Source organism: Leptonotus elevatus, chromosome 19, assembly GCF_054856555.1.
Source record: "Leptonotus elevatus isolate MCC_2025b chromosome 19, RoL_Lele_1.0, whole genome shotgun sequence".
Lineage (NCBI taxonomy): Eukaryota > Metazoa > Chordata > Actinopteri > Syngnathiformes > Syngnathidae > Leptonotus > Leptonotus elevatus.
The window spans coordinates 12,330,764-12,345,094 of record NC_141257.1 but is presented as its reverse complement, the minus strand read 5'-3'; the positions used below and the strand labels follow the sequence as shown (position 1 = coordinate 12,345,094).

At 35.7% G+C, this 14,331-nt stretch overlaps 3 protein-coding genes across 4 annotated transcripts in view; 1 reads left to right on the top strand and 2 right to left on the bottom strand.

Annotated features, from left to right (window-relative positions):
- Window positions 1-3,295: 3,295 nt before the first annotated feature.
- Window positions 3,296-6,475, top strand: LOC147158013 (uncharacterized). Its single transcript, XM_086062863.1, has 2 exons — window positions 3,296-3,429; window positions 4,883-6,475. The coding sequence occupies exons 1-2, from the start codon at window positions 3,376-3,378 to the stop codon at window positions 5,723-5,725; spliced, it is 897 nt and encodes a 298-aa protein (XP_085918989.1). The 5' UTR covers window positions 3,296-3,375; the 3' UTR covers window positions 5,726-6,475.
- On the bottom strand, window positions 6,385-12,998 carry anxa14 (annexin A14). Of its 2 annotated transcripts, XM_086062862.1 has the most exons (13): window positions 12,928-12,998; window positions 12,771-12,813; window positions 12,515-12,611; window positions 12,341-12,429; window positions 9,634-9,747; window positions 9,455-9,545; window positions 9,293-9,372; window positions 9,147-9,185; window positions 8,992-9,082; window positions 8,831-8,926; window positions 8,688-8,743; window positions 6,696-6,803; window positions 6,385-6,582 (listed from the first exon to the last, which is right to left on the bottom strand). In XM_086062862.1, the coding sequence occupies exons 2-13, from the start codon at window positions 12,795-12,797 to the stop codon at window positions 6,523-6,525; spliced, it is 948 nt and encodes a 315-aa protein (XP_085918988.1). In that variant the 5' UTR covers window positions 12,798-12,813; window positions 12,928-12,998; the 3' UTR covers window positions 6,385-6,522. The 2 variants fall into 2 exon arrangements, with proteins under 2 accessions (XP_085918988.1, XP_085918987.1); XM_086062861.1 differs by having other exon boundaries at window positions 12,771-12,968.
- A 693-nt stretch (window positions 12,999-13,691) lies between these two features.
- The window catches only part of crybg2 (crystallin beta-gamma domain containing 2), a 31,712-nt gene continuing 31,072 nt past the window's right edge, over window positions 13,692-14,331 (bottom strand). The window contains exon 25 of the mRNA XM_086063231.1: window positions 13,692-14,331. This exon is cut by the window's right edge and continues 137 nt beyond it. The gene's annotated coding sequence lies outside the window, so the exon portion shown is untranslated.

Below are 14,331 nucleotides of genomic sequence, written 5' to 3'. Positions count from 1 at the left end.
CTTTAACCCGGAATTCTGAATCTGACTTTAATCTCAGAATTTCGACTTTAAAGTGAGAACTCTCACTTTATTTTCAGAATATCGACTTTAAAGTGAGAATTCTCACTTTAATCTCGGAAATCTGATTCTGACTTTAGTGTCAGAATTCCAACTTTAAAGTGAGAATTCTCACTTTATTTTCAGAATATCGACTTTAAAGTGAGAATTCTGACTTTAATCTCGGAATTCTGATTCTAACTTTATTCTCAGAATTCCCACTTTAAAGTGAGAACTCTGACTTTAATCTCGGAATTCTGATTCTGACTTTATTCTCAGAATTCTGACTTTAAAGTGAGAATTCTGACTTGCTGACTTCCCCCCCCCCCACAATTCATAGCGCTACATCACAATGTCAGAATTCTCACTTTAAAGTCAGAATTCTGAGATTAAAGTGAGAATCCTGCCAACCTTTTTTTTCCCCACTTCACTGGCCCTAATCCTCTTCCTTAGGTAAGAAAATGTAATATAAAAAAATAAAAAAGCCTTCTTATTGCATTTTTTTGTTTGTTTTTTACAATACAGACTCTTTATACACAAGTTGTAAACCCGTTCATGAATGACACCATTATTACAACCTGGCCTTTGAATAAGACCATCACCACCCCCATGACCGCCGCCGACACCACCACCACCTTGGCTTCTCGTCGCTCGACCACAACAACCCAACCTGTGCCCACCAAGGTTGTCTCCACGGCGACGAATGGACAACGGCAACTCTCCACCTCCGCCAGTCTGCTCATCGGGTCGTGTGTGTTTCGGGCATTTTGCCTCTGAGCTCACCGTGATGAGTACAAGCAATACACAACTTGACTGTTTGATGCTGAATCAATGTAAGGATGTTGTTTGTCAGTGATTTTGCCTACCCTAAATTCCCGTTAGCCTCATACCCAGTGGCATTATGGGAAAAAAATGCTGAATGGAAATCATGCACTGCCGACATAATAACAAAACATAAAAATGATGAATAAACAATGTTTATATTCTAAATTTATTAAGGTAATCACAGTAATGTGAGTCAAATACTGTGACATTATGGGAAAAGTTTTTAGCATCTAGCCTACAAGTACGTTACAACGTATTTGTAAATACATTTAAACATACCGGTATTTGCAAGTATGTTTAAACATATTTACAAGTACGTTGAAAGTATTTACAAGTATGTTTGAATGTATTTACAACTATGTTTGAACATACTTGCAAACATATTCAATCAAAAATATTGACTCCACATTGGAAGCTCCACACTTCCATTGTACGAAATGCGCTATAAATCAGTGATTTTGTTTGTTTGTTATAAAAATTTATTCTTTCAAATTTACAGCCTGAGGAGCTGTGGCCCTTTTTCTCCGCTCCTGTGGCTCTTAAAAATAAATAGTAAAAAATAAAATAGTAGAAATTAATGTTTTTACATATTTTTTTTTAATATTTTTAGATAAAATATTATTTAAATTAATTAATGATTTAGATACAAAATGAATAATTGAATATTCCAAAAATGGCCAAATTCTTAAGTTGTCAGAAAAAGAGAGATGAACGGTCGATGAAAATGTTTTTAAATTTACCTAAAAATGTCCAGAAAGTGATCATCAAATGTCTAAAAAGGAAGAGGAAAAGCAGAAAATGACCATAAAATTCCATGAAATTGCCAAAAATGTCAGACAATTCAATTAAGATTTTCCAAAAAGGCAGAAAAGAACACAGTTAAAATTTATTTATAAAATGTCCAAAAACAAAAGAAGAAATCTGGAAAATGTCCATAAATTTGTCAAAAGAAAACTCTGAAAATGAATAGCAAAAACGTTTTTAATTATTGGTAAACCCCCTGTGTAATACTCGTACTGTCTTTTGTGTAACCTTCATTTTGGAAGAGGAAAAATCTGAGTGACATACTCATTAAGTACACATTAAACATTGACATATATTAATGTCATGATCTGTGTTTGTTTAATTCTGGTTTTGATTGGATTTTGATTATGTCATGATTTTCTTGGTGTCCTTTTTTTTACATGTCTGTCTCGTTAGGTTATTGCGCCCACCTGTCCTTGTCATGGTGTCTTCCGATCAGCTCCCTCAGCCACCTGTGCCTCTACTGCTTTTATTATGAGTATAAACTTAATTGGGATAACCTCACAATGATTTAGCACATTTTCACGAGTGAATGTCAACATTCCGACACTAACCGGCTGAAACCTGCAGCTCCTTCTCCTTCACTTGAGACTTGCCAGATATTGATGTGGTAATATTTAAATATTTATTACCACCACTTCTGGTTTTTAACAAAACAAAGCCAACAAGAGAGGGGATTTTCAGTAGTTCATATTTCTTTGTCACGGACACAAACAGAGGCGGTGGAGGAACATATGGTGTGTGTATGTGTGTGTGTGTTCTCGATCGTCTTAAATTAGCATTTAGTAACTATTCACAAAGAGTGGTGTTGAGTTAGCAAAATATATACTGTACTGTATATAACTAAATTTTAGTTTTACTTTGATTTTACTTTTTTGTTTACTTTTTCCTGATTATTCTTCAGTCTTGTAACATTCAATGCATTATTTAAAGTGTTATGAATTTACACTAGGATTTTTTTTAATTTACAAACACCATAATATAACGGCTAGGGATGTGCAAGTGCTGATTCTTGGTATCGGTATTGGTACGGTATTGGTAAGTCTTCCTTCCAAAAATAAACACAAATATTAATATTTTCTGACAGCAAAATAACTGATTGGAGTACATCAAGGCTCCATTTTAGGTACTTTAATTTGTGCAAAATTTGACAATTAAAAATAACTTAAGTGGTTGCTTTGTCAAAACTGGGCTTGAGGTGATCACTCATAAAATCTTCGATGGGACAAGGAAATTATATTAAAACCATTCTGTTAATTATCCACCATAAGCCACCAAGGAAGGATTTCCTTTGTTGCCTTGACACATGACTTGCAACAAGAAGAAACAGTTAGGACATTTAAATTTAAAAGCCAGATTAAAGAGGAAAGAAAATTCAATATACATTTTGAAAGAACACCACACATATTGAGTGAGCATTGAATGTTTGTAAAACTTTCTTGCTATGTGATGTGTGAATTTAAGTTAGTAGTACAAATGTCATAACGCAATCCTCTCCACACAACTTCCTGGAACCAAGGTCAGAGCATAAAAGTGAGCCATAAATCGATTCGTACCCACCCAAAAATAGCCACGACACTCTTGTATAAAAGCAAGAACAGACAGAGTCCAGTCACTGTGAGTGAGACAGCACGTGGATCAACTGAAGTAGAATCGAACCTTCATTTTGGGAGCATCTCCATTGACCCTCTTGTCCATCACCTCGACATCATGATGAATTTGGTTGTGGGATTTTGCATTGTAACACTCGTGACATCGGCATGGGTATGAATTCTTTGTTTTATATATACATTTTGTGTATTAACTTGGTCTTATGTTATTTGATGGCTACTTACCAAATGGAGTTCTATTAAGATAAAAAATAAAAATAAAAAATACTAAAAAGCTCAGCCAAAATATCCTGATCGTGTAAAGCCTAGTTAACTGTTATAGTTATAACATTTGCGTTAATAAAACTTAATAAAGTAAAAATGCCCTTAAAAAATTAAAACTAAGTGAAACAACATTTAAAGTTTCTAAAACCGACAAATTAACTAGAATTAGCAGAAATCCTTCATTGTTGTCTTTCTCAATTAATATACATGAGCTTCATAATTATTTTTCATATTATTATTATTATAAATATTATTATTATTTCATATAATGTATTTATTTTCGGTTGTGTTTAACATCTATGCAGAAGGAAGATCAAGCTGTCATTTGACAATTATAGTTTACTTTATCACATACGACGACGTATTAAGGCCACTTATAAATGTATTTTTTTAGAGGGCGGGGACAATATTCCGAAAAAAAAACTCAGAAACTTACGAGAAATACATGTACCGTAGCTATAGTCTAATCGTTGGCGATTAATGGGACACTGTTTATGAAATGAAAAGGCAGGATGGAGACGGATTCATTCTGAGATATAAACTTTACACATCGTTCCCCGCAGCTAGAGCGACAACACGAGCAAGTGAATGAGGGAGAGCAGCAGATTCGACACATCAACTTAGATACTGGTACAAAAAAATACCAAAATGTATGAACATGTAAATAATAATTCTGGAAACATAAATGTACTTACCTTTGCAAAGTGAGGAGTCTTTGTCGCTGGCCAGTTGCCGTACACAACGCTTCTAAAGAGCGAATGCTTAACATCTTATGGTTAATCTGTGCTAAAGCAATTACTATCTCCTTATTTGCAAACCCGACCGAAAAGTATTGGCACAAACAGTCTCGCAAATCTGATACTTTATAAAGTCGCTAATTTGCGAGTTTTTTTCTCTGAATATTGCCCCCACCATCTAAAAAAAAATATTTATACGTGGCCCTAATATGCCGACGTAATCACACAATACTTAGTGACCTTTTAAAAATAATAATAATCTTGCTCTCAACATACTCTATATGTTAAGAAAATCAAAAATTTATTAAAAAACTAACAGCAACAAAAGAAGCATTTTTGAAAAATATACAAATGAACAAACCCGCTCTAAAAACTAATAAAACTAAATGGAATTAATTAATGTATTAATTAATAATTTATTTATTTATATTTAAATCTAAAGCTATTATAACCCTGATGCCGACTTGCCTTGTATGTCTAATGGATAAATACAAACTTAAAACCAAGACAATAGGGTCTCAAAAACTCATTAAAATACCACTTGAAGGACTTGCTGAAATCTAAAATATGGCAAGTGTTTGTTAAACGAACATGCTGTCATTGCAGGCTCAAGAAACGAGCCATAGCTCACCTGGGACAACCACGATGATGGACACCTCAAATGAAGCTACAACCACGACGACCATGTCCACGAGCACCACCAAAATGGTCACCTCCACCGTTGCTGTAACGACAATGAAAACCACCCCAGAACCACTCACTGACACCATTACCACCAGTCCAAATATTTCTCCAACTGGCATGGATACAACCACCATGGCAGACAAGACCTCCATGACAACAACCGAACATAACACCGACAAGACCTTCATGACAACAACCAATCCTTATTCTGACAAAACCACCATGACAACAACCAAACATTACCCCGACAAGACCTCCATGGCAACAACCGAACATTACACCGACAAGACCTCCATGACAACAACCAATCCTTATTCTGACAAAACCACCATGACAACAACCAAACATTACCCCGACAAGACCTCCATGGCAACAACCGAACATTACACCGACAAGACCTCCATGACAACAACCAATCCTTATTCTGACAAAACCACCATGACAACAACCAAACATTACCCCGACAAGACCTCCATGGCAACAACCGAACATTACACCGACAAGACCTCCATGACAACAACCGAACATAACACCGACAAGACCTCCATGACAACAACCAATCCTTATTCTGACAAAACCACCATGACAACAACCAATCCTTATCCTGAAAAGACCACCATGACAATGATGCATTCTACCGTCAGCACCACCATGACAACAATGGCGCCTACAATGAAAACAACCACATTCAACAGAGGAATCATCGTAGCAGAGTCGCTGCTGTTGCTTGGGGTGTCACTTTTTCTCAGTGTTGTCTGCACATGAACAAAAAGCAAAATGTGCCTGAATGATTTTTATAAGGCAATCATACAGTCAATCATATAGTTTATTTTAAATAGTGGCAGAATTGCATTATTCTTTTTTTTACCATGTGAGTCACACTGTGTTATATAGGACCATCAATATCTATAAGAACACGAGATGGCTCAAGGCAGAGTCGACGCTGGTCGGCCATCTTAGGACAGGAGACTACTCTGGTGATGATGATGATGGGATGATTTGTTGAATTGCTTTTAAATAGTATGTAAGTAAATTTTATTTATATAGCACCTTTCACAGACAAAAACGTCACAAGGTGCTTCACGGGTAAAATTGATCATAATGAAAGAACCTGTGAATTTCAATTTTAGTTGTGCAAGTCAAATCTATTAACTTATATGATAACAGAAATTATTGACATGCTCCTGTCTAGGAACACATAATCTTTGCACTACGTCTTTGTTGTCACAACATGGTTGTGGATGTTTTTGTTGTGACCAGCTTCCATGCAATCTTACACAATATTACTTCTCTACAACTCTTATTTCATCCGCAATAAAATGTAATCATAGCATTGATTTCCAAAACTTGAACAGCTGAGCAATGGAATGGAATGGACCAAAAAAATATGCTTGAAGAAACATCAGAGACACGTTCCGTCTTGTAAAGTTGTTTTTAATGATTTTGTGAAATAAACTGTATAATAGATTTTTATTATAAACGAACGACCAAGCTACACTCATAACACAAGACAGACAGTTGGTCACATGATGGTTACATCTGCATTCATATATTTCTTCAGTTTAATCTTCGGATCGACAGATGGCCAACAGAGCTTCTGAATGATGTCCCTTGAAATGTTTCTGTTGGGCGGGAAAGGGAATTTTTGCCGTTAATAAAAAATATATAAGCATAAATTAACTTTAAAAACTACTAACTTTAAAATAACGTGTTCTTGAGCATAATGGTGACCCACCTGCAGGGTTGTGTAGAGAGAAGTGCCGGTCAGTTTAAGGAAGGCGACTCTGATGCAAAGTAGATCTTCCTCACTGTGGGACACCATGATGCTTTGCACGGCTGGTGCCTGGATGAAGGAAATATCATATATTGACAAATATGGAACTGTATCTTTGAATCCCTTTAAAACTAAAAATAACTATTTGTATATACCAGCTGTGTCAAATATACAGTCTGTGGGCCAGAATTGGCCCGTCAGGGTCCGACCTGGCTAGTGAGGACGGAACACAAACTGCAATTTTTAATTAAATAAATAATTTGATAAATAAATAAATAATTACATAAATGCTGGGGTGCTGGGGGCTTGGGGGTGGCTGGGGCTGGGTTGGGGTGGATGGCGGGGGTGGATGGGGGAGGGGGGGGGGGGGCTTTGTGGACCGGTGGGGTGCCTGGCGGGCCTGCAGTGCCCCGTCCTGCTGTGTTGGGTTGGGGGCGCGGGCCGTGTTGGGGTGGGGGGCGATCCTGCTCCTAGGTTTGCTCTCCGGCCGGTGGCCCTGGCGGGGCCCGGGGGTCGTCCTTTGGCGCTGCCGTGGCCTGGGGGGCCCTGAGGTGTTGCGCTTGCTCTGTCCTGGCAGGGGTCGACGGCTCCCCTCTTTGGTGGAGATTTTCATGCATGCCAGATCCACCACACCAGCATCTATCGAAACTCAGACACAATCTGCTTCCTCCTCAGGTCATTGAATCGGTGGAGGCTGGTGTCTGTGGATCTCACTCTGCTTCGTTTGTCCTTCCTTCCTTTCCTCAGTCTCTCCTTTGGTCTCTTGAGGTCTCCCTGATTTGTTGGAATTTCTGGTTGGTGGCCCGGTGGGTGGTGTCTGGTCGGTGCTGGATTTCACTTTCCTTTGTTTTCTTTGGTCCTTCCTCGGGTCTCCTGACGGCGGTGTTCGGTTTAGGTGAACGGTATGGGATTTTTTTAATAGGTTTTTGGTGAACTAACGAATACACACACACTCGCACGCACGCACGCACATACACGTTCTCATCCACGTACAAAAAAAATAATAATTAAAAAAAGAGCAATGATGATGACATTACCGAATGAACAATACTGAGCTCTTAAAAAAAAAAGAAAAAAAAAGAAAAAAGAACACAAACATAATAATAAAATAATAATAATAACAATAATTGTAAAATAATTAAAAATAATAATTTGGCTGTAATAATAATAATAATAATAATAATAATAATAATAATAAGAGAATAAAGTAAAAAAAAACACAAACATAAAAAATAAAAATATTAATTGTAAAATAAGAAAAGAAAATAATAATTTGGCTGTTAGTCAGGATTTGATGTAAAACGTTTGCACTCATTTTTGTTAGTACATTTTGCATTACTCTGTAATAAGATAATAATAAATGGGAATATTTTGAGAAAGTATTCAATAACAAAAACAAACAAACAAAAAACAGCAATTACTTTTTCCTGTGGTTATTTATAGCTTATTAGGCCACAGACATACATGTCTGGCCCACTTTGGATCAAATTTGGCGCCTATGAGTTTACTCCTGGTATATACTGTAGTAGCTTTTAAAGACTAGGTTTATAAAGTGTTTTCAAAAAACAGTACAGGAAATAGCTTGTGAGTAACACTCCACAATAAATAACTACAGAATAAATTAATGTCTAATATTTGAGACAAATATTTCCAAATTATGGAAATGTAATATATTTTAAATTGCTTATAAAATAAAAAGTGTAAGCGATATGGAAAAGGGGACGACCACCATCTGCTGTAATGCATACACTTACTGGCGAGATCAAATAAAGCAAGATATAAATAATATAATGTTGATTTTTGGGGTTATATGTCACAATGTTAAGACATCAAATTGTGAAACTGTCACAATTTGTTAAAAACTGTTTCAGTCTTGCTGTAGTTTTCAAACCCTGTTTCAACCTCACTTCCGCCCTTCTTCAGAAGACACAGTCACTCGTGAAAACATCTTACCTTCATTCCGGTTAATCTTCTGGCAAGGTACACATAAGGGTTTTGAATGCACTCCACTGTTATGAGACAAATAACAACAGCTGTGACATTTATGCCGCCATACATTATAAATGCCACCAACGCACGTCTGTAACAAAAAGTACCTAAAACACTCAAACCCAGACGAATATCCCCGGAGAATCTTTTCTCCAGAGTTGGAATCACCATCTGTCCACTTTCCAGCTCCAGTCCCATCAAAACTGTCAGTAATGTTAACACGCTGGAAAAGCAATGCCAAAACATCTGTTCACATTTTGCACCTCACCTTTGTTGAGATGGTTTAAATCTCGAGAGGTGAGAATATCAATCCAAGGCGCAGCGTCACCTTTTTTCTCATTGAGTGACGCGGAGAGCGACTGTAAGAAAGAGTCATCACAAAATCATCTCTGCTTGACAAAAGTCACATTTAAAAAATGATACCTCAATGTCGCTTTCAACAACACCTGCAACTTCTTGTTTCTATTGGAGCAGGAGAGACAAAACACGCTTGAAAAACATATTTGAAAGACATTAGATTCATTAATTTGAAAATGATTTGTTTTGAATGAATGAAGTCACCACATTACATTCATTAGTGCTACTATAAGCTTAGCAAAGTCTCCACTTGTTTCTCCTTTCGCTTCCTTCTCCAGGTCCTTTTTATACACTGAAAAATAAAAAAAACAAAAATAGGAAGTTGTTGGTTTAATGGCTACAATCCACAAAGCAAGCAAGTCTTGTGCGCTCACTCTCTTTATACACAGCACCGACGTCCCGGATTTTCTTGCTTGATCTCGTACACAGAATCTCCAGTAGTGTTTCCTCGTCTGTGCCTAAACCCTTCACATACGCGCACAATTTATTGTCCAAAACATTTCAAACGAAATGGCATATATATTTGGAAGATGGGCAAAACAAAATCGCACACCGCCATGGCCTGTTGCAGGCGATGCGCCTCAAGCTGCAGAGGAGGCATCATCAGCTCCAGCACGAGATCCTCCAGATCACCAGACAAAGCTTTTTTCAAGCCAGCTTTCAGGTTCTGTATCAAAGTAAACAAGCAGTAAAAAAAAAAAAGAAGAAAAAAAAAGAAGGGTTATTAAATCTAAACAGGAGTTTTGAAGTAGAGATGTTTTTTCAAATGAGACGTTGGGTTTTGAGAAGTCCGTTTTTATAAGGAGGCCTTGTGATGGGCATAGAAAAACGAGGAGGTCGCTTAGGACGTCATCTAGTGGAGGGGGCGCCAAATTGCAGGGCGAAAACAAAACAAAAGATTACTATTTTAAAAAACAAAAAAACATTAACAACATGAAAGGGGGGGGGCAGGCCCAGGGTAGAGGCATGTATGTCAGTCAATCATCATTGTCTATAAAAAATAAACATGAAACTAGAGTTAGCTTCTTAGCATGCTTGTAACTTGTTCAGTCCACCATTACATCCTTGCTACCAAAGCGGACAGTCCAGATACCTGCATACATTTGCATAAATCATTGTTTCACATAACCACGTTCATTTATACAAGATAAGAATCGTTGAATGTAAACCCAGTGTTAATTTTGACAAGAAATTTCGTTTTAGTTATAGTCTTTTGACTAAAATTAAATTAGTTTTAGTCATAATTTAGTCATCTGATTGTATTTTAGTTTTAATCCAATTTTAGTCAACGACAATAAAGAGCCATTATAGTTGACTAAATTGACAGTTTAGTCGCTATTTTCCTTTAGCATACATTTCAACTTTTATGCAAAAAATTATAACACACCTACTTTTAACTGTAGTTAAACACGCAAGACACATTTAATACAACGGTGTCTTTATTAATTGTTTCAATGAAACATGTTGAACTGACAATAACTTAACTTAGTTTTCACCTAAATAAAAAAAGAGCATAATTGCTTGAGATTAATCTTACTGCACAATGTATATAAAAATGTTTAAACGTTAAATGGAGTGCAGTGATCACTGAACAAGTTCTGATTGTTTTTTTTCTCCCACCCACGTTTCATTCCTTCTGATTGGATTATGTGAATATTCGTCTCTGTTTTAGTCATTGACGAAAATGCCAGTCATTTTTAGTTATCGTTATCGTCTCAATGAATGGCTTCAATTTTAGTTTTTGTTTAATTGTCATCTGGAAAAAAAAAAGTGAAGAAAAATATGACGGAAACTTTTCGTCAACAAAATTATCACTGATGTATTGTAAACAAATACATAGTAAAGGCATACTTTTTTTTTTATTATCTTTTTTTAATTTGTAGTTTCCTGTGACATTTGGTATTTGTTGTGTGGTGTTCTATTAAATAATAAATACATATATTATTTATTTATTTAATTTTTGTGCTTATTTGTTTGCTTGCTTATTTATTTATTTGTTTGTTTATTGCCACGTCTGTGGCTGAAAGGATGAAAGGATGAAAAATAAATACATAGAAATGGTGTGGAGATGCGGTACGTGGTTTACCCCAGTGGGACTTAATGAGCAACATGAACAGGCTGAAAATAGCACTTGTTTTCATTTGTCAAGCAAATGTGAGTCACCAATGATGATTGGCCCATGGCGCGACCCCTACAACATAACCACTGGGTACAATCAGGCCACTCAAAGTCACCATCTTATACGTGACTCAAGTTAATGGTAACTCAAAAACGACACATGAAGGTGAGGATTTGCTCACATTATTTCAGTTTACACTGTGCAGTCAGTCAAACTCCCTTTCTAAACAAAGGTGTGCTCGAGACACTTAAATGGTATTTGATCAGCAAACACTTGCAAGTTACAAAGGAGCTAACCCCACACTGTAAAAAATGTCTGTAGAATTAAGAGTGGATTTCTGTGAAATTGTGACATAAAAAAACTGTAACTACAAGAACAATGAAGCATTGTGTAATTTACATTAATATGTTGTAAAACTCTAAACCAAACAGAACTGTTGATTTGACAGTATTTTTTTGGGTGGGGGGGGGGGGGGGGTACTGCAAATGCTGTAGACCTAATTATTAATTGAGCAGTACACTTTTTTTAAAAATTCAGTTGTTTTTACAGAAAAAAAAGCTGGCAACTGTGGTTACCAGAATAGGCTAATTCTTAAAAAATAAAAAATAAAAATACTATACAAATATAAACAACTTTACACAACAACTTGTATATTATATATATCCTAAAACTGTACTTTTTAAACTTTTAGATTCAACAGTATTTTACTGATAACTTAACAACAACACGGTGGCGTGACTCAGTGGTAGAGTTGGTTGTCTTGCAACCCTGAGGTTGTTGGTTCGATCTCAGCGCAGTGTGGAAGATCCAAGCGCAAGTTAATCAAACTGTTGTTCTGTAAAATGCGATGCAGATTTGGTTTATTGTGCATTGAGTCCCGGTAAAGTTTAGAAGCAGTTACTGTTTATTGTACGTAAAATATCAGTAAAATGTACAAGTTGTACTGTGAAGTTGTTTACATTTGAAATGGTTTTTTTTTTTGACAGAATTTGTCTGGCAACTCCCTGTAAAAACAACGCATTAAAAAAAAATTATATATATATATATTTTTTTTTTACAGTGCATCTCTGGCTTGTCTTTGCTAACTACTTAAACTGCATACCTACATACTTTTCTACATGTAAATGCAAATTAGATTTACCTGTTGTGTTGTCTCTTCATACATTTTGTCAATGTGCTGTCTCTGAGCATTGTTGCGATTTGTGAGGATTCTCACAAGCGTAGCTGCATCTGAGGTGACAACACAAGGTTGGAATTTTAGAAGGCAAACGAACAAAGAGGAAGGCACAAAAGATTTGATACAACGCAGGATTACCTTTCTTCTCCAGCGCTTGGTGGATCTGTATTACATCTCTTTGTGGGTTGAAACCGGAGAAAGGTCGCACAGTTCCAAGCGTACCCCAACACATTGTCTTTGTGAAAAAAAATAAAAATAAAACTCTCACCATGAATTCGGCCTTTTTAAAGACGTACAACAACATAGATAATTCTATAATAACAGCTAACAAGGGGGATATTATACTATATTTAAAAACATAGAAACAACTATATCAATATCAATGTGTACTTACATGAGACTTAAAGTACTGCCGGTCCATCACGTTGTTTCAACGACTTAAAAAAAAAATGTAAATACACGACGGCAAATGAACATGGACATTAAAAAAAAAATCCTAACAGAAGAGGTACTTTTAAGGATGATATATTGAAAGAATTCTTTTTTTCTACCTGTGACAGAATGCTGTGGCCCACTTTGTTCCCGTGCTGTGTAGTAGTGGACCACTTTTTTTTTTTTTTTCAACCTGAAGTTATCAGCCTTATCGCACCCTGCCCCACCTCTTGCACTCATTTGGCCAACCAGATTAACTCTATAGCTAAATCTATGGCAACCTACCTGTAAAATGCAGTACATCGTTTACAATTATTATTTTTGATTAAATGTGCATTATTTTGTTTAGAAACTTACTTACTTGCAGGATGTGTTTTTGTCTGCACAGCCTGAAAAAAATACACTAATAAATAAATGCATAAATAAAATAAAATACATAAATACATTTTAAAAAATCGAATAAATAAATAAGCAATAAAACTAAATAAATAAATAAAATACATATAAATAAATACATAAATAAAATAATAAAAATACAAATAAAAAAATGACACTACTTATATCTTCATATTATCTGAAATCATAGAACACCATTCTTAGACTTTTAATCTTTCGGAGCCACTTACACAGGCAGAAAAGAAACCTGACACCTTTGTGGTTATTACAAACAAAGCGGATGAGGGACAGATTATTTTCCGTTCATTCTTCTGAACTTTCAGCCTGAGAAGTCAGTGTATAAAATGTTGTTTTTTTCAAAAGTTGTTTTCTATTGTTTGATGTTGTTGTAAATGTTGAGAAAAAAGGCATTATGCACAAAACGTATGAATGGATGACGTTCAGGGTGGGAAGGATAGCTAAAATAAGTATTCATAGAGTAGACAAATGAGTTTCATATTAACATTTTATTTAGTATCATTTAAAAAAACAAAACATGCAGTTCATGTGATTTGCAACCCAATAACCACAACTTTTTGTTTACTTTGACAATGTTTATATTTTATTAGCATTTAAAAACCACAACCTCCTTTTATATATTATGACTTTATTATTAAAGAACAAAAAGCAGTTTATGCAGGTGCCACTTATCTTTCTCTCTCGGTGGATATTGACTTCTTCTAGTAATTTCACAAAAATTACTAGCAACAGACATCCCACACTGTCATACAAGACATGTACTGCATAGAGATGAGTAACACCATAAACATTTGATACAATATAAAAATAGCTTTAAAATATTTAGCATACCATACAGTCTTTGGCTTTATTCATCAACTGTCTATTTTAAGCATTACTTGACTATTTAAAAAATAATAGTGGAGTGTGCGATTGTAAACTACAGGCATCCAATAAGTAACATGGTCAAGTCTGATGGGTCAAACTTTAAACCCCACAAGCTGTGTGTGAATACTTCCCATACTCGGCATACAACAAAACAAATATATAAAATATTTATATATGGTAAATACAATGGGCTTTGGTTAATTTGATAAGACAGTCATGGAAGGGACTGCTCTTGGTTCCGA

Coding starts and splice junctions, on each gene's coding strand:
- LOC147158013 (XM_086062863.1), top strand. CDS start 3,376: ATGATGAATTTGGTTGTGGGATTTTGCATTGTAACACTCGTGACATCG. Junction 3,430..4,882: donor CACTCGTGACATCGGCATGG/GTATGAATTCTT, acceptor CTGTCATTGCAG/GCTCAAGAAACGAGCCATAG.
- anxa14 (XM_086062862.1), bottom strand. CDS start 12,797: ATGGACCGGCAGTACTTTAAGTCTCAT. Junction 9,186..9,292: donor TTATAGTAGCACTAATGAAT/GTAATGTGGTGA, acceptor CTGCTCCAATAG/AAACAAGAAGTTGCAGGTGT. Junction 6,804..8,687: donor GAAGATTAACCGGAATGAAG/GTAAGATGTTTT, acceptor TCCTTCATCCAG/GCACCAGCCGTGCAAAGCAT.